This window comes from Athene cunicularia, unplaced genomic scaffold (genome assembly GCF_003259725.1).
Source record: "Athene cunicularia isolate RWA unplaced genomic scaffold, athCun1 SCF_11, whole genome shotgun sequence".
In the NCBI taxonomy this organism is placed as follows: Eukaryota; Metazoa; Chordata; class Aves; order Strigiformes; family Strigidae; genus Athene; species Athene cunicularia.
The window spans coordinates 119868-146024 of NW_020799167.1; the positions used below are offsets into that span (position 1 = coordinate 119868).

The following is a 26157-nucleotide window of genomic DNA, read 5'->3' on the forward strand; positions in this document are numbered from 1 at the left end:
GGGGTGCGAGGGGTGCAGGCCGGGGGGCGAGGGGAGCTGGGCCCCCTGCCCAGCTCCGGTGCAGTGACGTGCCCATCAGTCACCAGGAGCAGGTGCCCCAGGAACAGTTTCCCTATTTCTCAGGCCTGCTCTCAGCTCCAGCCCCAGTGTTACCAAAGGCGCAAATTTGGCAGCTGGTACCCCAGTGACCCACACGTCTGCGCCCTGGGGAGGTGCCCAGGCACCCCGATCCTGTCCTTCCCAGGACCTGCTCCACAGGCATCCCCTGGGATGCTTTTCCTTGCCCTCCCTGGCAGATTTCCTGAACTTAGCAAGTGTTGGGGTTGGCCCGGAGCTGAGACGCTCTGAACTCACCTCACACAAGGGCCGCCAACCTCCCAGGAGCTGCGAGGAGCTGCTGACCCTGTGCCACCCTGGCACTCTCCTGTAAAACAGTGAAGCCCCGCAGGGCTGTGCGGCTGCTGGGAGGGGAAGGCCGTGCCATGGCCATGCCGTGGCTGTGCCGAGCCTCGTCCCTGCGGGCACTGCGAGGGCATGGACAGGGTGGTGCCTGCTGAGAGGGCAGGTCTGCTCCTGCTCTCAGAGTTGAGCTTGCCTGCTTGGGAAGCTCATTTAGCTTCACTGCGGGCAGCTTAATTAAAATCTCGGCTCCATATATTGTTGCAGTCAAATGAGTGAACAAGATGCCCAGGGACATAAGGAATGGGATGGGAAATCACATTAAAAATTATCCCGGTGTCCTTATGTTGGGGAACAGTGTGACCCCGTGGGTCCTGCAGGTGCGTGGTGGCCCCGAGGCCGCTCGTGGTGTGACGTGGCCTCACAGGGCCCAGGTGTCTGCCACCAGCATGAGCCCACAGCAAACACCAGCCCAGGACTAGCTCGTGTCCTGGCAGCGAGGTGCAGTCTGTGCGATGCACACACACATATACATGTACCTTCTATAGAGATATATATATAAAAAAGGTATCATGATCTAATTTATGTGCCAACAGTATAATCCCAGTTGTAATACATAATTTGGTGCATTCAAAGACCTAGTTTCTGAGAGCTGAGAACAATCATGATCAAGGTCAAGTAATAGGAGGAAGATTTAAACAGGAAACCGTGACTTTGTGGGATGAGGGGGTGTTTTCTCAGCTGTCCCCCAAAAGCCACAGCCTGCTCTGCCCAAGGGGTGATGGAGATGTGGAGTTGGCCAGGGCAACCAAAAGCATCTCCCAGGGCCCTTCTCTTACAGCTCTGAGTCGGGGCACCAGCGGGGAGCACCCACAGGCTGTGCTGGGGCGTGGGGGGACTGTGGGCAGCCCCCGGCACAGCCCCGGCCCCCTGGAGCCTGGGGGGCTGCGAAGTCAAAGGCACATGAGCTGGGTTTGGAGAAGCCACAGGAGAGATGTCAGTGACCCGTTTCCCCGGGGTGGCGGTGGCACGTGGAGGGGGAGCGCCGGGCTGGCGCTGCGGCGGGGCCAGAGGTTGGCAGCCAGTGACACCCTGTGCTCGCGTGGGGGGAAGCAGCAGCCGGGACGTGCCGGTGGCAGGTGGTGGGGATGGCGGGGACATGGGACACTCAGGGTGCATGGGGGGACCTGCTCAGGGGGGCCGTGGGCAGGGGGGCAGTGCGGTGTGTGCTCCCGGGGAGGCACCGCGGTGTTTGGCACCAGCAGCAGAAATATTCAGGGTGCAGAGACCTTCTGCCACCATCGGGGAGGAGACTGCACCAGGTTCAGCTGAGCTTTGGCGCTCCTCAGCCAAAGTCCTGTGCACCTTCCCCGGAGGAGGATGTACAAAAGCACCCAAAAGAGATAAATCCCGGGTTTGGCGTAGGCTGGTGGTCAGTGTGGAGCATCTCCCCCCGCACACACCTCGCACTGCCCACGGTCCCGCTCCCTCCGTGGCACCGTGCGTGGGGAGAGGCACGGTGACCCAGGGTGGCCGTGGGCACGAGGTACCGCTCTGGGATGGAGACAAAAGGAGGCAGCTACAGCGTGAAGGACTCGGGGCTTCTGCTGTGCCCCTTGCTGGTTCGAACCCGTCTGAGAAACCCACGGAGCTGAGGGGCACCACACTTGGCCTAGCAACAAACGGCATCGCGTGGGGGAGAGGGGAGCCAGGGAGGAGAGATGGATCCAGGGAGGAGAGGGGCTGGATTCAAAGAGGAGAGCCCCGGCTCCTGGCTGCTGGAGTGTGAACTCCAGGGGAAGACAAGGCCTTTGGGGCAGCTGGGGGGGCACAGGCAGACCCAGGTTGGGTCTCTGGGCTCACGGCGCTTCTGCTCTGTCGCAGGAGACACTCGTACCGGACAGGGCAGGACATCGCCAACTGCGGGACCTGCCGGGACTGTGCCTGCATCATCTACAGGTAGGAGCCAGCTCTGGCATTCGGCACGTTCTGGCGGGGCCCCTGCTCTCCTCTGCCCCTCAGACTTGTAATTTGGCTACAAAGCAGAGGGCCAGGGGGGTTTGTGAGTCCTCACTCCTTGGGGAGGGAGGGGACCCGCCCGCCTGCGCTCCGTCTCCTGTCCCTGTGGCAAGGCAGGTGCTCAGGGCACCCTGAGCCACGCGGGGTTGTGGGGTCTGAGCTGTCCCCCGGGGACACGGCACTGTCACACCCCTTCTGACGGAGCAGCTCTCTGCTTGTGGCAGAAACTCCCCAGCACTTCAGGGCAGACACAAACGTGGCTGCACGGGGCCCGCTAAGCCCCCCTAAGCCAGATCCTGTCCCTGGCAGCGGCCACCGCAGGAAGCTCCAGGGAAAAGCTGATGAGAGCACATGGGGAGCGGCTGTCCCCGTGCCACGTGTGCAGCACCATGTCCTGGCACCTCATCCTGCTCGTCCCCATCCCCAGGGACCTGTCCCATCTGTGGCCCCACGGCAGCCGGGCAGGCAGCGGCTGTGAGCCCCGCTGTCCCCACTGCCACCTCCGCTGCTGGGACACCACGTACGGGGGGCTCTCAGGTGTCGGGGGGCACCACGTACAGACCACTCATGGGTGTCAGTACAAGCACCGCAGCTGCCCAAGCACCCTCTGGCACGAGGGTGTTCAGCTGCTGATCACCAGTCGAAGGGACAACAGCTCCCTGGGGGGAGAGGGCCAACACTGTGGCCCAGGGGGCACCTCACCTGCTGGTCCCTGCCAGCCCTGGGTGGGGACAGAGGGTGCTGATTTACCAAAGAACGGCCATTGGCAAGGCCCCTGCGCCCCCTGGGAGCTCCCAGGGCACTGGTGAGAAGACGGCAGCGCCCATCGTGCCAAAAGACAGTTTGGTGCAAAATACAGCCCCAGCCCAGGGCCTGGGTCGCTTGCTGGGCTCGGAGCTGGGCTGGGCTCCCCGGTGCCAGCTCTCCCCCCGCTGCGCTGCCTTCTGCCCATCCCCACGCCGTGGGGTCCGTTTGTCCCTCCTGCCGTGCAGTCTGGCCCCCTCCCTCTGTGCACGTGTGGGGTCTGGCCAGCTTGTTCTCCTTTCGCTGGTAACCAGGCTCCTCTGCTCCTGCCGGGGAGTGCAGGCTGCCGAGCTCTGCGGCACACACGTGTGCGCACACGCGTGTGCACGGGGCGGTTCAGCCACTGTGTTCTTGTGGGGGACAGGCACGCTCTCTGCCAGAGCCCTCCGGGCTGGGGGTGCCCCAGCCTGCCCCCCAGCAGCAGGGCCCGTCTGTCTCTCTTGTTCTCCGCGTACTGACACCACAAAGTCCCCGCTGCGGCTCGCGGGGGGTTCAGTGCTAACTGGGTCTGACGAGCCTGTCTCCACGTGGCGCAGCGGCGGGGGGAGATGTCACATCTGGGGGAGGTGGCTGCTTGTCGCTCCCCACGCTGCCCCCCCCCGTGACGGGACATGGCTCGCCCTGTTTGATGGAAGTATCTGGGGACAGCCCGCGTCCTCACAGGGCCGAGTGGCGGGAGGTGTCAGCCGGGCACAGGGTGGCGGGGGGGCTCCCCATGTGCTGGTCCCCACAGCCCCCCGCAGCACTGGCTGGCCCAAGGGGCTGTGGCTGGTGTGAGGAGGGGGTGCTCTCGGCCCATGGCCACCAGCAGCCAGCCTAGGAGGCTGTGGGGACACTGGGGGGGCTCCAGCACTTATGGGAAATTTGAGGGCTGGGGGGGGAGGGGGGCACAGCCCCCCATTACTACCAAGTCCTTGGGTCACCAGTGGCGTGAGGGGCAGCAGCACTGAGGGCAGCAGCAGCAGGATGAGGCGCCCCAGCCCCAGGGACACACAGCCCCTCTTGGGGGGGCTCATCACTAACCAGGGTCCCAGGGACCCTGGGCTCAACCCCCACATAAGCCCGACTCCCCAGCGGCAGCTGCCCAGCTCCCCTTGGTGGTTGTTGGTTGAGCTGGGAGGGACCCTGCAGCCTGCGGGAGGGGAGCAGCACCCCCAGGAGCCGTTTGCTGCTGGGGGGGAGAACGTTGTGGTCCAACAGCCAAGGAACAGCCGTGAGGGAAACACGCTGCCGTGGCCGGTGACTGCAGAGAGTCCAGAGCCTTCCTCTGCCCTCGCCAGGGAGGAGCAGCCCCAGCACGGCACCGACGGGCATGAGCCTGGCAGAGGAGCCGCTGCGCTCCCGAGCCGGCCAGGCAGCTGCAGGAAACCCCAGAGACCCGGTGCCCGAGTGCCACCTCGGTGCCACCAGCACCGTGTGCCAGGAGCAACTCCCTGGCGCTGCGGGAAGCCCCTCGCAGCAGATCAGCTCCCGAGGAGGGACCCAGTCTGTTTGTCCTTGTTCAGGGCGAAGGAGCCTCGGCGAGCGGGTGAAGGAGGAAAAAACACAGTCGAGCCTGAGAGAAAGGCAGAGGCAGTGCCAGGCTTTGAGGATGGGGAGAACGAAGGCGCAGGGGGAGCAGCTGCGGGTGACCCATCCCAAAAGACGCCCTGCCACTGTGTCAGGGGCTGTCGCTTGGGTCTGTCCCCGGGTGCCCCAGCACCGCAGGTTTAGCCACACGGATGCCTCGTGCCCAGCTGCTGCCCGCACTGCCATGGGCAGGGTGCCCAGCTGCTGCCCGCACTGCCATGGGCAGGACGGTGGCTCGGGACCGGTCCGGCCCCCACCCCCCGCCACCCACAGCCTGGGAGGGGGAGGGCAGCGGGCAGGGGCTGTCTGGGGGGTGTGCCAGCAGGACGTCCCCTGGCAGGGGCACACGGTGACCCCAGGGAGTCTGCCTAGGGGGAAATGCCGGTGACCGTGGAAGAAGCTGCAGAGAAACACCCGGACGGCAGCTGCCATGCCGGGCTGGTCCCTCGCCGCGTGTGCTGGCCCCACATGCGGCCTGGGGAGTGCGAGTGCCCCGGGAATGTGCCCTGGGGGTGTGCAGGGGGCTGCGTGAGCTCCATGGGATGGGGGGTGGCTTGCGGCAGGCCACAGGGTGGCGGGGGGCACCGGGGGGAGAGCTGCAGCAGGTGGGGGGGCTGCGGCGGGCGATGCCCCTCTAACAGCGTCCCCTGGGCCCCGCCGGCCGCAGCGTGGAGCACGATTTCCGGCAGCAGGAGGGCCGCTTCCAGCACGTGCTGAGCCATATCGAGGGCGGCGCCACACCGAGCTCCCCCGCCGCGGCGGGGGCCATCTCACCGCCCAGGCAAGAGCCGTCGCCAGTGACGAAGCTGCCTGCGAAGCTGGATGCGAAGAAATCCAGGCGCAAATGCTTCTGGTTCCTGTGAGCTGGCGGTGCCCGGTGGGCCAGGAGTGCGGGGGCACCGTCCCAGCACTGACCCCCTTCCCACATCTCCTTCTTCCTCCCTCCCTCTGACGGTAGGGTTTGGGTAGCACCAGCTTTTGTATTTTTAACCGTTCAGTTTAATGTATCGAAGTCCCTGTGTAAATAAGGCAAGGGGAACAATGGCTGTATTTAATGAGAATCCAATAAATTCTACGGAGACGCTATTTTTGTTACATCCTCTCCCACCTGTGCACTTCTGTTCTGATGAGGATGAGGAGGGGTCTGGCGGCCGTTCCCCTGCACAGGCCATAGCACTCACCTGGCCCCAGGCACCCAACAGCCCCTCTGCGAGAGCAGCCTTAGGCCCCTCCTCTGCCTTGGGGCTCCCCGAGGGCCGTCAGCACCCCCCATGCGCCCGCCCCTGCACCACACAGCCGGGGCTGCTCGCCCGCGGGTTAGCCAGGAGCACCGAGGATTCCTCCTGCACCCCGGGCCAGAGATAGTGGAAAACAGTCACTGTGGAACCCAGCCAGGAGACAAGAGACCTGTCCCCAAAACCTCCTGGGTGGGGGTCCCGGGGCACAGGGCTCTCCTTCCCACAGGCGTCTCCAAGCGGGGCCGGGGCTGGCCCCGCGCAGCCCACCTGCACCTGGGGCTGCAGGGGCTAGAAATTCCCTCTCCCACTTCACAGCCGGCTGACAGGGCTGCCCTGGCTGCAGATGTGCGGGCTAATTACAGGCAGAAAGGAATTAGCAGCTCAAGTATTCAGCCCCTGCAGGGCTGCCCATGAGAGGAGCCGTTCGGCTCAGTTTAACGAGGGTCGCAGATGGAAGCAGCTGGCAGCAGCAGTGTGTGCCGAGCACGTATGGTACCTGCTCCCTGCCTGAGCTGGACGGGACATGCCCCGGCCACCCTCCGCCACCAGGGAACCGCGGGGCGAGCGGTCCCCAGACCCCAGTGGCGGGCAATGTCACCCAGCCTCTGCCGGGAAGCACTGGGCATGCCGGGCCACGGCCAGCAACGGGGGAGCAGGGGGTGGGAAGGTCTGAGCACAGCCCCTCTGGCTGGAGCCCCCACCACAGCACCCTAAAGCAGGACACTCGTATGTGCCAGAGCCGACCCAGCGTTGAACCCCAAACCTTGTGCCAGGACCCACCTGGTGCTCAAGGGGCTGCAGTCTGTCGGTGGCAAGGGGGGGCCGGCGGTGCCAAGGGATGGCCGGCGGTGCCAAGGGAGGGCCGGCGGTGCCAAGGGAGGGGGCGGCGGCGCTGAGGCTGAGGGGCCTCAGACCCCAGGCTGGAAGCAGGGGCTGCAGCAGCAGCATGGAAATAGTGAATGACACCAAGGAAGCTGCCAGGGGGCATTTGTGGAGCCCAGCGGGGCCAGCACGGGGAAAGGGGAGCAAGTGCGGAGTGCGGATCACCCCCCCGTCTCTCACACAGCGCCCAGCGCCCCTCCTCGCCTCGCTCACAGCGCAGCAGAGCATGGCCAGCAGCTCACTGCTCCTGCTTCCCCCGGCACCAAACCCCGCAGCCTGGGGACAAAGGCTAAGAGCAAAGCGATACCAAACGCAACCCCAGCTGCGGCTCTTGCCTGAGTCACGTGTGACTCACGCTCGAGAGCCCGCTGTGCCCGCCTGGCAGAGCCCCGGTGGCAGAGTGTTCAGCAGCCTGGGCAAGCGGCACCGCCGGGACACGAGGCCGCTTGTGCCCGGGCGTGTGCCGGGAGCTGCAGTGGAGCCGCCCCAGCGTGGCAGAGCTGGTGTTGGCAAACGTCCTGCCAGGGCTGCACCTTCAGGCTGAGCCGGGACTAATGGTTGGACTAGATACCTTCAAGGTCTTTTCCAGCCTAGATGCTTCTGCGGGAACCTCACGCCTGCCCCATCCCTCAGGGGTGCGAGGAGGGGTCACCGGGCAGGGAACGGCAGCGCCGGTGCCGCAGGGCATCGGTGGGAGCAATCCCAGCACCCGGGACACCCACAGACCCAAGTGGCCTCATCCACCGCGGAGCATGGCAGGGCCAGCGAGGGTGAAGCTTCCATCCCACTGTCTCTATCACCCGGGTTTAGCCTGGTCTTTATTCACAAGGTGAAGAGCAGGATGGCAGACCTGCAGGCTTAGCCCAGGAAGGCTCAGGCAAAGGGCCAGGCTGCTGCTCCAGGCGTGTGTGCAGCCTGGCACGGCCCAGCCCCGCGGCACAGCACAGCCCTGCTGCGGCTGCACGGCCCTGCCGCCCTCTCCGGGTCCCCGGAGCGCCGTCAGACCCGGCTCCTCGCCCGCCCTCATCACCGAGAGCAGCTTTTCAGTCCCGCTCCTCCTCGCTGCCTGGCCGAGCACGCTGGCTCTGCCGCCACATCCAAACCGAAGTGCCCACAGAGCCGTGGCCGCAGCTCCGCTTCCCACCCCTCGGTCAGATCCGCTGTGCGAAGCCTCAGCTCAGCCCTGCTCTGGCCCGCCTGCCCCTCCCAGCACGTTCCTCCCACATGTGCTTGGCATGTAAAACTGACAGTTCACAGGATCCAGACTCTTTTTCTGGAGAATACAGCGCAAACCCCTCCTCTGCTTCCAGAATGCTCACCCGGGTCCTTTTCCACCTCCCGCGTCGCCCAGAGCAGCCCCGATGCCCAGTGCAGCGCGAGGCGGTGGCGGGGACACTCACCCGCAAGCTGTTCTCCCGGTCCAGGACGATCACCCTGCGGTTGACGGTGTGCAGCAGCCGCTCCAGGATCAGCTGGATGTGCTTCTTCACCTTCACCTGCGAGGTCAGAGGTGTCACGGCCATGCCCAAGTGCCTGCCACTGTCTCCCGCGGGGCCGGGACAGGGGGTGCAGGCAACAGCATCATCCCTGTGGGCGTCTGCACCCAGAAATGAGGAGGAGGAGGGAGACCCAGGAGGGAGCTGCCAGAGCCGTCGTGTGAGGACTGTCCATGTGCCTGTGACGTCCACGTGCTCAGCCCAAACACCCGCGTGTCCCGGGCAGAGCCTACAAGAGCCGTGACCAGTGGCCACGCCATCAGGGCCACCATTTGTCACCAGCTGTGCTCTGGCTTTCATACACTGCTCCCAGCTTTGCGAGCCCCCACGTCACCCTTCCTGCGCTCCAGCAGAAGCCGCCCTTCGTCCCTGGATCGGCTCAACCAGAGCTGCCCCAGCAATGTGGCCACGTCTGCATGGCCCCACATGGCTCCAGAGCTTGGGGAGCAGCAAGTCCACTGGGCCAAGTGGGGCCACCGGCATGCTGTCAGGGCCACGACCAGCTCTGGAGGGCCCACACGCCCTGCTCACACCTCGCCTGCTGCACTGGGGGTGTCACCAGGTCACCCTGCAGCTCTGTGCCCCCGAGAGCCCCGAGACCTCGCTCACTCCTTGCCTGAGAGGAGCTGGAGCAGCCCAAGCCCACCCATCCCACACAGTGAAGCGCAGAGGCTGCGGGGGGCCAGGGCGAAGGTCTGGGCACAGACGCCCCCACAACGGGGGGCCACAGGGCACTGGGGGCTCACAGCAAGCCTAGAGCCACGCAGACCCCCAGCTTCCCAGCCCTGAGAGCCACCTCCAGGCCTGACCCCAGCACCGCGGGCTCTGCGCGCTGGCTCCAGGCAACTGTAGGGGGTTTGCCACGGGACGGAGGCACAGAGGAGCCCTCCCTGAAGGCGCAGGGGCACTTGGCTCCCTCATGCCGAGCGCCACAGCCTGCCAGAGGGGCACTCACCAGCTCTGTGTCCCCGCGGTCCTTGTGCTGTCCCTCGCCTGTGCCACGCTGCGCTCGCAGCTCCTCCGCTCTCTACAACAAGCAGTGCCCCGGGGAATCAGGGGGACACCCAGGATGGACAACCCCATCCCCCCTGGACCATCCTGGGCTGAGTCGGGTGGTCGGGCACACGTTTAGGGCCATCACTGTTAATTCTGGAGTGCGACGCTGCCCAGGGGCCAGCGGGCAACCGCGGACCATCTGCCTTCAGCCCTGCCCTTGCCTTCCTCCTGGGTCTGCAGAGCTGGGCTAGCACGAGGCACGGCCGGCGATGCACCCCAGTGCACCGGGGGCCTCCTCCCCGCCTACAGGGACCAATGGGAATCGCCACAGAGCAGCCAGGGTAGAAACCAACAGGTTTTTACCCCCATCTTGGGCAGGTTCCCACCGGGCTGGTGGGCACCAACAGCCCCCTTTGACTGTGGGTGACCACAATCACTCCTAACTGTGTCATGGCCAATAATTTGTGCTTAACCCCACTCAAATGGGTTTAGTCGGGTCCCTTCCGAGGTCATTGCTGGAGAGGGAAATGGAAGCAGCAGAGAAGATGGAATTTACCTTCTGGGCCTTGTACAGCACCTCCAGGATGTTGCTGAGCAGCTCAATGCAGGCGTCTTCCTCCTCTCCCTTCTCGATCAGCTCCTGCAGGATGGGCACCGCTGTCTGCAGCAGCAGCTCCCGGCACTCTGTTGGGGCAGGCAGGGGGCTGGTGGGGGCTGGCACCACCCCAGCACCAGAGGATGGGGCAGGAAAGGGACCAACGGGATGGATGGGACCAGCACGACACCTGGTCTGGGCTGTGACCCACACACATGGAGCTGTCAACTCCCTCCTCGGATGGAGCAGAGTTGTTGGACAAACATCAGATCCTGGCAGGAAGGCTCCAGGACAGAGAATCCGCTGCACACTGTTACACAGCTACTTACCCTCTCTACTAAAATAAAGCAAAATAAAATAGAAAAGCCTCATCTGAACCTCTCCTGCTTCAGCTTCCACCAGTGAGCTTTGTTCTGCCTCTCTGCTCTGCTAAAGGCGCTTCAGATTTAACAGACGGAGACTTTCAAACTGGACCCCCTCCAGTAAACTGGAGTCTCTAGGGCTGACTGTGACAACCCGCTGCCCCTGCGGCTGCGGCTCTGCCCGGGGTGGTGACACCGGCCGACAGCCCTGCTGCTGCTCAGCGCTGGCGGGGACTGAGGGAGGGACCATGGCAGAAACGTTGCTTTTTGTTTTATTGTCTGCTTGTGGCGGGTGTGGAGGAGTGGGGCTGTGCGGGCCCGGGGAGCACGGGGAGGGCCCCGGGCAGGACCCGCGGGGGGATGCAGGGAAGGACACCGGGGGGCACTCATAGGACTGTGGAGGCTCAGAGCAGGGCCGGGCTGTGCGGCAGGAGGTGACTTGACCTCAACGGCCGAGTGAGACAACATTCACGCTGCTCAAAGCCTCCACGGACAGAGACAAAGGGCTCCTGCTGCCTGCAGCTCAGCTGCTCCCCGGAGCACCCTGCTGTGCCTGAAACCCAGGGCCCCCGGCCCAGCTCCCAGGGCAGTCCACTCCCCCTCTCCTGTGATGCCGGGTGGATATCTAGAAGCTCATTGCATCTCCCCTGTGCCCTTTCCTGCCCTGAGCCTTCAGGCGTTCCTCCCAAGCTCTGCTTTCACAGAACCCCAGAATCCCGGAGGTTGGAAAAGCCCTCGCAGCTCCTCCAGCCCAACCATGACCCTCTCCCTGACCGTTCCCAACTCCCCCAGATCCCTCAGTGCTGGGTCAAGTGCCACCAGGACCCCCCGTGCCCCCCCTCACCGTAGCACTGGAAGATCTTGCTGTTGACAATGTCGGTCAGGGACTGCAGCTTCTGCTTCAGCAGGCGCTGGGCCGGCAGGTTCCCGATGAAGTCCCGAAGCAAGGCCCTGCCAGCCAGGCAGAGGATTGAGTGAGCGTTAAACACGGGGCTTGCCAGAGACCCCCTGGTTTTGCAGCTCTGAGCACCAGCCCCGTTCCTTCTGCGGAAGAGGCAGAAGGGGGTTGGGGGCCAATTGCCGCTGTGTTTCGGTCGGGAAGGGGCTGCCAGGCTGGGAGGGCCACTCGAAGAGCATAGAGCTGTGCAAGGGGCGTGGGGCAGGACGCTCCCACCGCACAGGGCCACGAGGCAGCCCCTGTGTAAACCACCCCGGGAGACACCCGGCATAAAGGCCCTGCCTGGGTCTGCCTGGGTTCCCGAAGGGGACACAGCCAGGGCTGAGGGTTTCCAGGCTCAGCCCCTGCCTGAAGCTCAAACTGAGCAAAACCCTCCCCTGGGGATGAGGAGGCAACTCCCCGGCATCAGGAAACCCCGACCTCTCCACCTGCCCTCGCCCTTGGCTCAGCAGTGTTGGCCCGTGTCACCGCGGGAGGGGAGCAGGGGCAGAGGTGCCTGCTCCGGCAGGGCTGGGGGGGACGGGGGGGGGCGGGGACCCTACCCCAGAGCAGAGGAGTCGAAGATCCCAAACACATCCTCGAGGATGGAAGGCAGGTACTTCAGGGCTGCTCCCTGCGAAGAGAGGAGAGAGCTGACTCTGTGCAGCCACGCGGGCAGGGCGGACGGACAGACAGACGGATGCTGTGCAGGCAGGGAGGTGACCCTGGCCCCTGCTGCCTCCCCCCGGGTTGTGAGCCAGCACTGTCCTCGCTTGAGCCCCTCTTGTTAAAGCAGCAGCGTGCCCAGCCTGGCCCCCACCCCCCGGGAAGGGGTGTCCAGCCGGGAGCAGCTTTCTCTTGCCGAGCCCCCAGCGAAGCACGCGGCACCGCTACAGTCACACCCCGCCACTGTCAGGGAGGGTCCCCAGCTTGTACCTTGCACCCTGAAACCAACCAGACTCCTACAGCGCGACCATCAGGGACATGGTCCCCACCTGTGTCACCCCTCAGACCGCCGGCGGCTCCGGCAGCCGCCCCGCACCCAGCCCGGGGCACGGCTGGTTCTTTGGTTTGGGACAGGAACACACCGGCCACAGATCGTTCTGTGTGAAAATCTACTTCACCGTGTTTGTGACGCAGCTGAGCGCCACAAACGACTGGCTGAGTCCCGTTTACCTCCAGCTTTGCCAGGGGAGCGGGTCCTTTGGGATCCCCCCGGGTTCCAGAAGTGCCGGAGACCCCCGCCCGTGCCCCCACAGCACCTCCAGGAGGTTCGGTGCCCCTGGAGCCGCACGGGCCCCACAGCTCCGGGTGTTTGCACCCAGCGGTTTCGGCATCGAGTCCGCCGCCTGCCTCTGAGCGACAGCAAGAGACTGGGGCCTGCTGCAAATCCACCTGGTTTGAAAAGCAGATTCATGGCCCCAGAATCACCCACCCAGGAGAGATGTCGCTTATTTATTTTAAGGTTGCACGAGCCTGGGGGCTCAGTGGTTTCCCACAAATCCAGCACACCAACAGGACTTTCCGTGCTGTATTTATACACAAAACTTGCAGAGTTAGTAATTTTCTAAGCCCATCCTCTCTATGATGATTGGTTGATAATTTACATATAATTATAATACTGCTGACACGACACTTCTACTGCTACACACACTCAGGGGAAGGGGCTTCACTTGGGCAAGGCTCTTCTTAAACTACAGGTGTGATCTTTAGTATGAGAATGAGGGTGGCTGAGTGAAGGACACACGGACCTTGAGTTTGCTTGCCCAGTTGGCAACGGACCCTCTGCAAGGTCCAAGGGCCTCAGGATGTCCTTGCTCAAAGAAGCTGATCTTGTTCTGCTCATTCGAGACACCTTTGGCTTTAACACAGACAACAAACACCTTGACCTAAGCATAATATCGCTACATTGCTCTAAAAGTTTAACCCTCAGCACCTGGACAAGCTCCCCTTGCCCACCCCCCTGGGACCACGTGAGCACGGGCAGAGGCCAGGCAAGTCCCGGCAGGATCTGCCCCGGGAGCACCCTGCAGCGGAGCCGAAACCTCCGCTCGGCTCTGAGCCCTCGCTGGGCGGCTGACGGGCAGGGCAGACCCTCGGCCCCGACTGAAAGCTCCACCCGGGGCCCCGCCAGGCCTCAGCGAGCACGGAGAGATGGCTGAGCCCAGAGCCAGCTCCCCGGGACCCAAAGAAATGCCCGGCCCTGCACGACAGCTCTTCGCTTGTAATGGCTTTTTTTTAGAACTGAGAAGATGTATATTAAAGAGATTAAAAGTAGTTATTTTAATAAACTTACACAATGCTAATTTTAAATTAGAATGCTGTATCGAGTCAAGCAGTTGTTAGTCTCGCCTATTATGTCAGTTATCTTAGTCAGTCACATTTGTAACTTCAAAAAAGTAACAGCTAAATTTGATTTTCTTTTATTAAACTCCATGCTTAGTAAAGCTGGACTGATTAGCATTAATTATTCTGCCACCCTTTAACTCTGAATTGATTGCATCCTCTCCACGACTGAGCCAGAACCAACAGCCTCTCTGGTCTACAGTCAGCAAGGTCATCTCATTCACTTTTTGAAAAATGAGATACTACAGAATTTTTCTCATTCCTCAAGGAATTTTCCAGTGTTACAAGACTTCTTAGACATGGGCACCAGCATCTCATAGAGGATTTCTTCCAGAAACTGGTTCTGGCTTTTACTGTAACTGCCAAGGTAGCTGCCTGGCCTTGCAGAACTGAAAACGTTGTTCACCACGGAGCACTAGCCCCCTCGCACTGATTTTTTGTGGCAAGAGCGTGTCAGCCAGGCTATGACACACAAATTGTGTCCGATTTCTTCCCCGCTACCGTGACCATGCCTGTTGGAACCAGATGCCCTGCAGAAACGCACCCGCGCGCCGGCAGCCGCCGGGGCAGAGTCAGAGCGACCCCAGGGAAGCTCCGACCCTGGGGTGATGGCGAGCACCCCCTCGGGAAAAGGCACCCCTGAGCCCAGCCCAGCCGGCCGCCACATCCCAACGCAAACCCGAAGCCCCGAGGGGCCGCAGCAGGCGGGGGCAGTCCCTGGGCTCCAGCCTGCCCTGCTGCCCAGCGCGGAGGGGACCGGCTTTGTCCTTCCCAGGGACGAGCAGGGGGACACGGCCGCGGGCCCCGTCCGTCCCGGCCCCCGTCTGTCCACACCAGCAAGCGGAGCCAAGAGACTCGTCCTCCTCTCCACAGCCCCGAGCAGTCAAAATAGCACAAAACCTCCCAGCCTGAAGCAGTCCAAGGGAGAACTGGCTCTCCCCACAGGAGAGGTGGCCTCTGCAGGAGTGCTGCAGCTCAGGAGCTATTATCAGCCCTGCCTCGGGCTGATCAGATAATTGCAGCCTTAGTGGCAGGAGGAGGCAGAACAGGATGGAGCTGCACAGCTTGCGTCAGGCGTGGACAGATCCTTCAGGTCTCGCCTTCAGCTGCCAGGCGGAGCTGCCGTCAGGGCCGCAGACGCGGGGGTCTGCACAAGCCCACTTAGGGAACACGGGGAGAAGTTCTGTCCTCGGAGCACCTGCCCGAGGTGCTCAGGACACGCTGTCTGGGCTGGGTGCAGCGAGAGCCAGCGGACACCAGCGTGGGACACTGGAGGCCTGGGGTCAGGGTGCCAGGGCCCCTCTGGAGAGCCCCAGCCCCACATTAAGGCTGATATCTGGGTGATTCCCCCAGCCCTTCCCAAGGGGGGTGAGTCTCCCTTTAGGCTTCCCCCCAGGGTGGGGCCTGGCAGACAGAGCCCTTGGGTAAATGTGTCCCAGGTGTCCTGCATTGAGTAAACAAGGGTCAGGTGTCCCACTTGGGGATAACAGCGGGGACCCCTCGCAGGAGGGGCAGTGTCTGTGTGTGAGGGGGATGCCCTATGCAGAGTTCCCTGCTGGGGAAGGACCTCCCGCCTCCCTGGGACTGGGCTCCACTCAGGTCTGGCTTTTGTAAACATGGGCTGTGTTCATGATGGGGCTTCTTTGGTCTGATGTGTTGGGCTGTTGCCCTGGTTGTCTCCCGTCTCTTCTCTGGGAGACTCTATTTCCCTGTTTATTGCCCCTGTCGCTGGTTGTGCAGTGTCGTTGGGATTGATGTCAATGATGTATGACCTGATAGGCTTGTTTGTGCCCCCAGCACTCACCCATGGACTGACCCTTCTGTGTCCAGCACAATCTGGTTATTGGTTCATCTTTATGCTGGCTGTGTCCTTTGTGCCAGGCCTGGTAACTGGCAAAACAGGGCAGCACGAAGCCGGGGGCTGGGCAGGGGACAGGACAGGATCCTGCTGGCTCACAAGCCTGCCATGGTGCTTCCCAGGGTCAGGGCCAAGGTCAGGGCCTCTTGAGTCAAAAATGTCTTTATAGCAACATAATTGGGGGGGGGGGGGCAGTTTTACGAACAAACTTGAACAAAGTTTCAGCACCCGGGGTGGCTGCCAGGAGCAGACACAGACCGTCATGAGGGGCTCGGCAGCTTCACTGCGCAGCGGATGAACGAGCTCGGCCCTTGCTGAGACACTCCCCCCTGAGTCAGGAGAGACCTTGAGTGACCATCTCCATTGCCCACCCCCCCTCTCCAGACCAGAGGCGGACCTGCAGCTCCCTGCCCCATCTCCCTGCTCGTCCCCTCCAGGATGATGGAGGGGTCTGGGATGGCCAGGTAGGTGACCCCACTGGAAAGCTGCCCCATATGCCCGGTCACCCTTCGCTGGGGCTTCTCCAGCTCGGCTGCACGCCCCCAAGCATGGGCACAGACACGCCACAGGGACTTATGCTGTGCCAAAGGACATTCTCCGTTTTCTTCTCGAGTCCCTTCCTGACAGTTCCCAACCTTGAGTGAGCATTCCCTGATCGGTGCCAGCACGGAGCGGACGATCCCAGAGCACTGTCCGTTATAGTCCTAGGTCTCACCCACCAGCATGTTGGTCAGCCAGGAACACATCACCATGCATTTGAAGTTAAGGGATTTCTCACTTCTAAGACCATTTTCTGATTTTTCACCTCCACACCAAGTAATTTCACCTGTGTACTCTCTCCCCCAGCAAAACACTTTGTTGGTGACATGAGAGAAACCCCGTCACTGTAACAGCTGCAGAACAGCAGCGCTGGCAGCAAGCACCAAGGAGGAGAAGTGAGGGCGAGGAGGAGACCCGGCTGACACCATGCTCGGGAGAGGTGACACCAGGGGCTGCCATGAGGCTGAGCACAAAGCCATGCCCAGAAACACCAAACACAAGCTGCGTTGACAAAACAGGCAAATTGAAAGTCGGAAAGCAATGCCCAAAAATGACCTGGGGGAGATCAACGAGAATCCACCCTGATGCCGCCCCACGCTGCTGCGATGAGTTCCCCTCTCGGCCACCCCCACAGAGCCACTGCCAAGCCAGCGAGCGGTGACAGATCTCTGAGCACAGGTATTCCCACCCAGGAGAGACGGGAGCAGAGGGAAGGTCCCTGAAGGATTGAGTCCCACTACTGCACAACACCGCAGCCCACTACAGAGCATGGCTGCAGCACCCAGACCCGCCTGAGACTCCAGCAATCCCTGAGGAAGGGCCAGGGGGCTTCCAAGGAGGACATGGCCTAAAGAAAACAGCAGAGATCAGTCACACAGAATCGTTCAGGTTGGAAAAGACCCTTGGGATCATCAAGTCCAAGCACAGATCTTCCAGAGAGCTTTGGTATCTCCTGCTCTCTCTAACAAAGTTAATATCAACCAGAAGAGTGATTTCCACAGGGAGAGGAGCTGCTTGGCAGCCGAGATCCCACGGCAGAATTTGGCTGTTTCCAGGAGAAAGTGTGGTCAGATCTGAAAACCTGGCAGCAGCATCCACGGGGGCAAACTACTGAGTCTGGGCCTCATCATGTTCAGTGTTGGCCCCTCACCTCAAAAAGGCCATTGAATGACTCGAGCGTGGCCAGAGAAGAGCAACGGAGCTGGGGCAGGGTCTGGAGCACAGGTCTGCTGGGGAGCGGCTGGGGAAACTGGGGGGGTTCAGTCTGGAGAAGAGGAGGCTGAGGGGAGACCTCCTGGCCCTCTGCAACTCCCTGCCAGGAGGGGGCAGAGAGGGGGGATGAGTCTCTGGAGCCAAGGAGCCAGCGCCAGGCCCCGAGGGAATGGCCTCAAGCTGCCCAGGGCAGGGTCAGGCTGGCTCTGAGGAAGGATTTCTGTGCAGAAGGGGCTGTTGGGTGTTGGAATGGGCTGCCCAGGGCAGGGGGGAGTCCCCGGGATCCCTGGAGGGGTTGAAGAGTCGGGCTGAGCCAGCGCTGAGGGATCTGGGGGAGTTGGGAACGGTCAGGGGGAGGGTCATGGCTGGGCTGGAGGAGCTGCGAGGGCTTTTCCAACCCAGACAATTCTGTGATTCAGCTTCCTGCAGGCTGCTCCCGAGTCCTCGCCCCAGACTGAGGGATCCTGCTCCAAAGCCACAGCAGCACAAAAGTACGTAAGGAAATGGAATCGCGGAGCCATCGAGTGCCAGGTTGGAAGGGGCCTCACGCATCAGCTGGTCCAACCTTTCCTGCCAAAAACGCAGACTAGCCAAGCTGGCCCAGTACCCTGTCCAGCTGAACCTAAAAACCATCCAATACTGGGGAATCCCTGGCTTCCCTGGGGAGGTTATTCCAGTGGCTGATTGTTCTCATTGGGAAAACTTTCCTCTCATGTCCAGTCAGAATCTCCCCTGGAGTAACTCATACCCATCACCCCTCACCTTTCCAGGGGACTCCTTGTACAAAGGGAGCCTCCACCTGCTTTGTAGCCACCCTGTAAATGCTGGAACATGGTGCTAAGGTCTCCCAGAGCCTTCTCTTAGGGCTGAACAAACCCAGCTCTCCCAGCCTGTCCTCACAGGGCGGCCCAGGCCCCGATCATCCCTGTGTCCCTCCTCTGGGCCCTTTCCAGCCTGGCCGCAGTTTTTTTGCACAGCAGGGACCAGAACTGGGCACAGGATTCCAGGTGTGGCCTGGCTGGCCTCAGCTGGACCCCAGGCGTGGGCTTTGTCCCGCAGGCAGACCCTTCCCCTCTGCGCTGGATGGAGGCTGCTCTGCCAGGATGCATTTGCAGGAATTATTTCCTGCAGAGCTGCAGGAGGTGCTGCAGAGGGCAGAACCCGCCCAGGAGGATGAGCAGCAGTGGGTAACGCTGCAGCGCGTGGGGCTGCTGCAGCAGAGTCTCTAGAGCCACGGCACCACGATGGAAACTGGAGTCAGTGTGGGACAGCCCCCCTCCTCTCTGTGAGGATAGCTGTCGTCATGGTCTTCAAACTGCTCTTTTTTTAGATTAGTTTATAAGGGATTATGTAAGAATGTCACAAAATAATGCGGAGCTGGAACAGGAGCTGCCACCGTGTGTCCTGGCCCACAGACAAAGTCACCTCTGCAGGACCACGGGTGCAGAGTGTGGCCCCAGCCCCACCCCTGGGAACCCCCCAGCTCCCGCCTCCACCCGCCAAGCGTCTCCGCAGAGGGCCCGGGGCTCCAGCGCCTTCTCCCTTCAGTTCTGGCCCCCGGCACCGTCACACTGGCAGCTGCAGGGCCTTGACACAGGTAAAGGATGCAGCCATGCCTGCGGGCCCCCAGTGCGAAAGGCACCGTTTCTGCTCCCCCTGGTGCCCCTGTGCCAGCCCATAGGGAGCCCCAGGATGGGGACGAGCCCTCCTGAGACCCTCCTCTCTGGGCTTTGGCACAGGCACAGGCGGGAGAGTGCTTGCCCAGCAGCACCAAGGTGCTGACCCAAACCCGCGCCGCAGCCCCCGGCCCCAGTGCAACGTGGGGTTTTGTGGGCCGGGGTGTCGGGGTGGGGGTCTCTGGGAGAGCGAGGCACCATACGGGGCATGAAGGGCAGCTGGTGTCACCCCAGCATGGGGACAGCCAGTGTCACCCTGGCACAGGCACAGCCGGCGCCACCCATCCTGCCACGTGCCAGAGCTGAGTCCCCCCGCAGCACCGGCCCCGCCGTACCTGTGAGAGCAGCGTGGGACCCTCCAGCGGGGACTTCATCAGCTGGTTCAGGGAGAGGAAGAACCGCTGCAGCGAGCGCTGGAACTCGGCCGTCTCCTTCCCCTCGTAGAGCCTGCAACAGGCAGAGTCACCGCGTGGCACCACAACCACCCCGTGCCGCCCGCGCAGGCTCCGACGGGGTCACCTGGGATCCCAGTTAATTACTCTCCTCAGTGACCGTTTTTCACAGCTGGGTCTAGAAGCAAGCCCTGGCCACTGCCCCAGGGCCAGCCAGACTCAGCGCTTCAACTGTGCGGGATTACCTGTATTAAAGACTTCTATCTGCTGCCTTACTTGTATACACCCCTTATACATACTTACATATATACTTTTTTTTAAAAAATAGATTCTTTTACATGATTTTACACACCCAAGCCCTCTCAAAGGAGGTGAGCCTCTTCCCACCTGAGCCGTAAACTTCCTGCACCCTCCAGTCTCAACACAACCTGCGTGACCAGTCACAGAACAAACCAAACCCTTGGGGGATTTCAGCCACGAGAGGTGCAAAACTGCCAGAAGGTTTCACAGCTGCCAGTCAAGTGCAGAATCGGAAGAATATAGCGACCACAGTAACTTCTTGTGAGACACGGGTGGTATCGGAGCCGATTCACCCCGGCCACTGACACAGGGGACAGCGCCGTGAGCTCTGCTGGGGAATGGCCACATGCATGGATTTGGGGAATGAGGGGTAAAACCCAGACACATCCTCCAGCCCGACCTGGCCCCTGCACACCGACTGCCACCGCCACAGGACGACCTGTTCGGCTTTTAATTGTGTAATGGTTTCTAATGGTGCGTACAGCAGCAGAACAAACAAGATCTGTCATTTTTTGCTTACCAGCTGTATTTACTGAGGCTGGTTTTTGTAAAAACTTTGTGGCTTTGTTTTCTAAAATTACAGTTGGATAGTTCCCCGTTCAAACTCATCCCTCCTGTCCGGTAGAGGAACCCCAGGGCACAGGTGGAGGCTCGGAGCTTTGCCGGTGGAAGGAGCCCCTTGGTCTGCCCGAGGCGCCTCAGATGAGCTCAGACAAACGCGTCAGCTGAGCAGCGGCTGCTTTACAGCCCTTCGCCGCCCCCCACGCCAAGACAAAGCTCAGGCTGACCCAAGAAGGGTCCTGCACGTTAAAAGTTACTGCAGAGTGGGAGCCCCCGCAGCCCCCCGCCTCCCCGTGGCCCTGCCTGGGCCAAGGCCCCGCCACAGCCCGGGAAATTTAACAGAGTCTCTGTGTGTTAAAATCAGCAAAAGGATGTGAGAGAGCTTTTACTCTCACAGCAACGATACTGTGAGACGATCATAATTTCTTAGGGATTTGTTTGATGCATCTACCCACAACTGACTGGCGTGGATTTTCAAGCTCCCCTCACGTCTTGCCTACAAAATTCTGCATTTTTACCTTAAAGAGGGCATGCACGAATACCATATGCTATTATAACAATTCCAAGGCATATCATCAGCCCCAGTTTCTGAACTCTTGAGCGTGTAATGACTCAAAGCAGAGCAGTATAAAGCAGTGGGCGTGTGCAGCTCACTCAAGGCAAGATCAGGGCAGACATGGTCTTTAATTTAACGCTGACCCGTTGGGTTGGAGGATTTCATCAATGCGAAGCCCGTTCCCCGGGCCCGACACCTCTTGGGTGTAAAGACACCGGGCGCAGTCCCGCCTTGGTCCCTGCAGCACCAGGCTCCAGCACGCAGCCGAGCTTGAAGGATGGCACCGAAATCCTCCGAGTGCTGTCAGTGAAGCAGCAGGAAAAACTGTCTGGCCACCAGCTCGGAAAGCAAATTGGCACAGACTGCGGTAAAACCTGTGTGGGAGGGGATTTACCCAGGAGGGTCGGCGCGGTCCTGGGGAGGGCTGTGCTGCCTGAGAACCCTCTGCACCTCAGACCTCGGTGGGGCCGGCAGCCCTTGGGGACCCCAGCCAAGTTCCCGCGGGACGGGGCCAGTGGGGACACCCAGCAGCCGTGGGGTCCCTGGCTGGAGGGCAGAGGGTAGGCAGGGGCCGGTGCTCGCGGGGCTGCCCCGGGGACACGGGAAGGAACAAGCAGGGCACGGTGGAGCCCACGGTGCTGCTGGAGCGAGGGGCTGGCTGCAGGAACCGGGCGGCTGCAGAGGGGTGCTGACGAGGGCAAGTGACCCCGGCTCCCCCCGTGCCGGCCAGAGAGGACCCCCCCTGCGGGGCGGGCCCCGGGGTTACGACAAATGCTTTCAGGAAACCTTCACCCCCCTCGGTGGCAACTGAAAAGCAGAAGCAGACAGAGGAACTGGCAGGGAGGAAGCAGCAAGCGGGGACCACGTCACCGTGTGCCAAGGGGCTGTGAGGGGATGTGGGGGGACTATGGGAGGCGACGGGAGAGGTCCCCGATGTCAGGAAGGGTGGAGGGGCCCCTCCAGCCCCCAGCGCCGTGCGTGGGGAGCCGAAGGGGAGCGTGGCTGGAGAAGCAGCACAGCCTCTCCCTGCAGAAAAGTACGTTTTGGGCACAGAGCCCCCACGGGCAGTGCCAGGATCTAGCCCCTTCCCGGGCCAAGGGGGGTCCGGGAGCCCCTTCCCCACACAGTGGCCGTGGAGCTGCCTGAGTGTCTTGGGCAATGAACCACCGGCCGGGCCCCGCTCTGACCATCCTCGCAGCAACCTGGGATCCTCGTACAAGCTACTTGAGCTGCTCATGCAATTCCAGCAGCAGCACACATAATCAAATAGATACAGCAATCTGCAGTAACTTATTATAATTACAATCTAATTTCTTTAAATTATAGACTGTGTACAAATTGTAGCACCGTTTAAAGTATTTAGAAGATCTGAGGAGTCCGTGTTACTGCACTGTTAAGATCACTAAGATAAAGGGAAGATGAATAAAAACACTAAATGTCTTCAGGGATGTCTTCATTCCAATGCAAACTAATTCACAGGGCTGTTTGCAAATGCTCCATATAATTAATTTTCTCTGCCAGAAGCTCTATAAGCTGGGGAATTTGCTCTGTATTTTCATGAATGAGGAGGAGGTCGGTGCCGTGGGGCAGCTGCCCAGCCAGGAAGGAGACCCCGGGCAGGGCGGGCGGGCAGGACGGACGAGGAAGGAGAGAGGGGACCCGCGAGCGGCGCGGGGAGCACCCGCCTGGCACAAAGAGGGACAGAGCGGGGCCACGTGAGGGCCGAGAGCCCCCGCGGGCGCCGGGACCCTGCGCGGCTCCTCACCTCCCGCGCTGCCTCCGCGCGCTTCAGCTTTCGGCGTCGCGTACTTGGAACAAAAGAGGAACGTCACTTGCTTTTCTGATAACTCTAAGGGGCCGTTTCCAGTTCTCCACCTCAGCCTGGCAGCGCAGACGGGCTCACCCACGCCTGCCCAGGGGAGGCCTGTTTGTCCCATAGCGCAGATGAGGATGGGAACCCCGAGCCCACGGGAACGAACAAAACCAGGTCCCAGGAGGACTCTGGAGGTGGCTGGGGGCGACTTTGACCTTCTCCTCAGCAGCAACAAGGAGGCGTCGAGGCTCCCAGCCCCTTCCACTGCTTATTACAGGGTGACAGGAGGGTTTGGGTGGGAAGAGACCTTGAAGATCATCCAGTCCCACTCCCCGGCCATGGGGGCACCTTCCCCCAGCCCAGGTTGCCCAAAGCCCCGTCCAACCTGGCCTTGAACCCTTCCAGGGAGGGGGCAGCCACAGCTTCTCTGGGCAGCCTGTGCCAGGGCCTCACCCCCCTCACAGGGAACAATTTCTGCCTTAGATCTAACCTAAATCTGCCCTCTTTCAGTTTAAAACCATTACCCCTCATCCTCTCACTACAGGACAAGTCAGAAGTCTCTCTCTTTCTTACAGCCCCCCTCAGAGCTGGTGCCTCAGGCAGGACGTGGCTGCAGGCCCCTCCACATGGTGGTTGCATTCGCGGGGCACAAAGCAGCCGTGCATTTCCCAGTGCAAAGCAACTGGGGCTGCGAGCGGGCAGCGTGGGCTCCGTGCCAGCCCAGGGCTCGTGGGCAACCCTGCAACCACGGCACCAGAGCCGCTCTCACCTGCACCACGGCTCCTGGTCGGACGAACTGGCGGCAATTGGCCTGACGGCAGCAAACTGCTGGCCTGCTCCACGCTATCGCCACCAACGCGCTTCGCAAATGCTGGGAAACGCAGGGAGCGCTTTGTGTGACAGCGCCCGTCTTGCCACGGTGGGAGCTCTCCCACACCCAGATGCAGCACTGCCTCCCTCCCTCTGCGCCAGACCACGACAGCTCCGGCACCAACCAGAGCACAACCTGCAGCAGAAATCTGCTGGAAAGCTCAGGGTGGGGAGCACGGTGGTGGAGGGGAGCCTGGCTGGGGACCGGCCCGTGCAGCAGCACGTCCGCAGCGTGCTGGGAGCCACGGGTGCCACCCCTGGGCGCTGCGCCCAAACCGAGCAGCCAGTGCCACATCCCTGGGGCCAGCGGTTGGCACAACACGCGTTAGCACGACACGGCTCCCATGGCGCAGGGACCCCTGGGGGGTCCTTTCCTTTCCTCCCTCCCGCAGACCCCATCCCCAGGGGTGCCCCTGCAACAGCCTGGCAGAGCGTGGTGCCCGGCCCAGTGGGATCAATCGCTGGCACTTACTGGGCAAAGAGGTGCCGGGAGCGGACGATGAACTTGAAGACGTACTCCAAGGCCTTGAAGGTGCGCATGAGCGGCTCGCAGGGCTCGCGTGGTCCACGTACTGTGTCAGCACTGAGATCAGCTTCCTGTGGGATGGGGACGCATGTGGACGGGGCTCAGCAGGGTGTCCGGTGGCCACGCAGCCATGCCGTGCTGCCCAGGCGCCGGCCCTGGCCCCCCCACGCCCGCTGGGTACCCACTTGTAGGCGAGCGTGGCGCTGAAGTGCTGGCGGATGTAGGCCTCCAGGACGGTGTTGAAATGCTGGAACTTCTTGTCGGCCACCAGTCCCACAATGAAAACCTGGGGGGAGCGGGCAGCGGGCACGGCTCAGCGTGGGCAGCAGGACGCCGGGTGCCTGCAGCAGCAGCCAGAGCAGCATTGACCCCTTGTGGGAGCTGCTGGGGCCACCAAAGCCCCCGCCCGCCTGCCCAGCCTGCCGGGACAGACAGACCTCCAAGGCGGGAAGCCCGAATTGAGCCCTGAGCCCAGCGGCCGCAGGACTCTTCATGGCCAGCCTGCACAGGGCTCGCAGCCCGGGTGTTCCACAAGAGCCGCCCCAACCCCAGCTCTGCCCCAGGCCCGTCACCAGGGTCACTCTTGTCTCAGGGTAGGAGAAACGCCCTTGAATCTCACTGGAATTGTCCCCTGGAGGGGGTCCCTGCTCCATGCTGGGTCAGCGCAGCTCTGAGCATGGCTGGTCTGGCCAGATCAGTAAAGCCCCATCTCAAACCCTGCCCAGTCTGACCTGGGCCCATCCTGCACTGTCAGAGGGCTCAGAGTCATGCTCAGCACTTGCAGGGAAGCAGGTCCCACTTACCAGGGCATCAAAGACAAGCGTGTCATAGACATCCGTGTCTGAATTCTCCATCATGATGGAGAACAAGGCATCCAGCGTGTCCTGGAGGAACTGAGGAAGACAAAAGCACTGTGAGGGCTCAAGCGTTAACTCCCAGCATCGCCCCAGACCCACCTCTGGGCACGGGAGTGCCCTGTCCAGGCACAGAGCTCCCGTGCCCCTCCTCAGCCTTTCTCCACCTGGGCAAACGGCCCTTTGCCACAACATGACTCCCCGGCCTGGCCTGTCCCCCGGCACCGACCCTCCTGCTGCTCGCTTCCCCCAGCAGCCACCACAGCCCCAGCAGCCCCAGTGGGGCTCCCCAGGGCCAGCAGGGCAATAGCCACAGGCAGAGGCAGCATCTCTTCCCCCGGGCAAGAGGCGCTGAGGCTGTGCAGGGTGCTCCCAGTGCTCCCAGTCCAGCGGCTCCCCCCACTCCAACAGCTGCTCCCGGGCCAGGCTGCCAGGACACCCCAGTGCTTCCACATCCTGCTGCCCACCCCCCCGGAGCAGCCGCCAGGGACACGCCAGGACGTGAGCGCTGGGGCAGGGGAGGGGGGAGGCAGGAGGGAGGGTCCCAGCCGTACCTTGATGACCTCCCCTCCGTCCACGTTCATCAGCTTCTGGAGGTTCCCGGCGAGGAGGCTGGGCTTGGAGCGCCACTTCAGCAGCCCCAACAGGTTGACTGGGTGGGAGGAAGAAGGAGGTCAGATGTGCTCCCTTGCTGCCAGCCCCCAACAGCACCAACCCCCAGGTGCCCCGTCCCACCCCCACTGCCCGGAGGGGTCCCAGCCCAGGGACACGGTGCCCCTCGCTGATGGGCCCACACCGGGGCAGCCACAGGGCGAGTGCCCGTCATGCCTGAGCTCCATCCTGCGGCTGCACGGGCAGAATCACAGAACCCCATAATCCTCTCGGCTGGAAAAGCCCTCGCAGCCCCTCCAGCCCAGCCATGACCCTCCCCGTGACCGTTCCCAACTCCCCCCGATCCCTCAGCACTGGCTCAGCCCGACTCTTCAACCCCTCCAGGGATCCCGGGGACTCCCCCCTGCCCTGGGCAGCCCATTCCAACGCCCAACAGCCCCTTCTGCACAGAAATCCTTCCTCAGAGCCAGCCTGACCCTGCCCTGGGCAGCTTGAGGCCATTCCCTCGGGGCCTGGCGCTGGGGCCTTGGCTCCAGAGACTCATCCCCCCTCTCTGCCCCCTCCTGGCAGGGAGTTGCCGAGGGCCAGGAGGTCTCCCCTCAGCCTCCTCTTCTCCAGACTGAACCCCCCCAGTTCCCCCAGCCGCTCCCCAGCAGACCTGTGCTCCAGACCCTGCCCCAGCTCCGTTGCCCTTCTCTGGCCACGCTCGAGTCATTCAATGGCCTTTTTGGGGTGAGGGGCCCA

The 26157-nt window shown here is 62.2% G+C and overlaps 1 protein-coding gene across 1 annotated transcript in view; it reads right to left on the reverse strand.

Annotated features, from left to right (window-relative positions):
* The window catches only part of LOC113490508 (dedicator of cytokinesis protein 2-like), a gene marked incomplete at its 5' end in the record, with an annotated part of 51237 nt that overhangs the window by 20608 nt on the left and 4472 nt on the right, over positions 1-26157 (reverse strand). Inside the window, 11 exon segments of the mRNA XM_026867023.1 lie at positions 8312-8407; positions 9363-9434; positions 9960-10087; positions 11205-11311; positions 11861-11931; positions 19265-19376; positions 23894-23975; positions 23978-24018; positions 24133-24233; positions 24751-24840; positions 25356-25453. Of these exon segments, the coding sequence (XP_026722824.1) occupies positions 8312-8407; positions 9363-9434; positions 9960-10087; positions 11205-11311; positions 11861-11931; positions 19265-19376; positions 23894-23975; positions 23978-24018; positions 24133-24233; positions 24751-24840; positions 25356-25453 (998 nt within the window).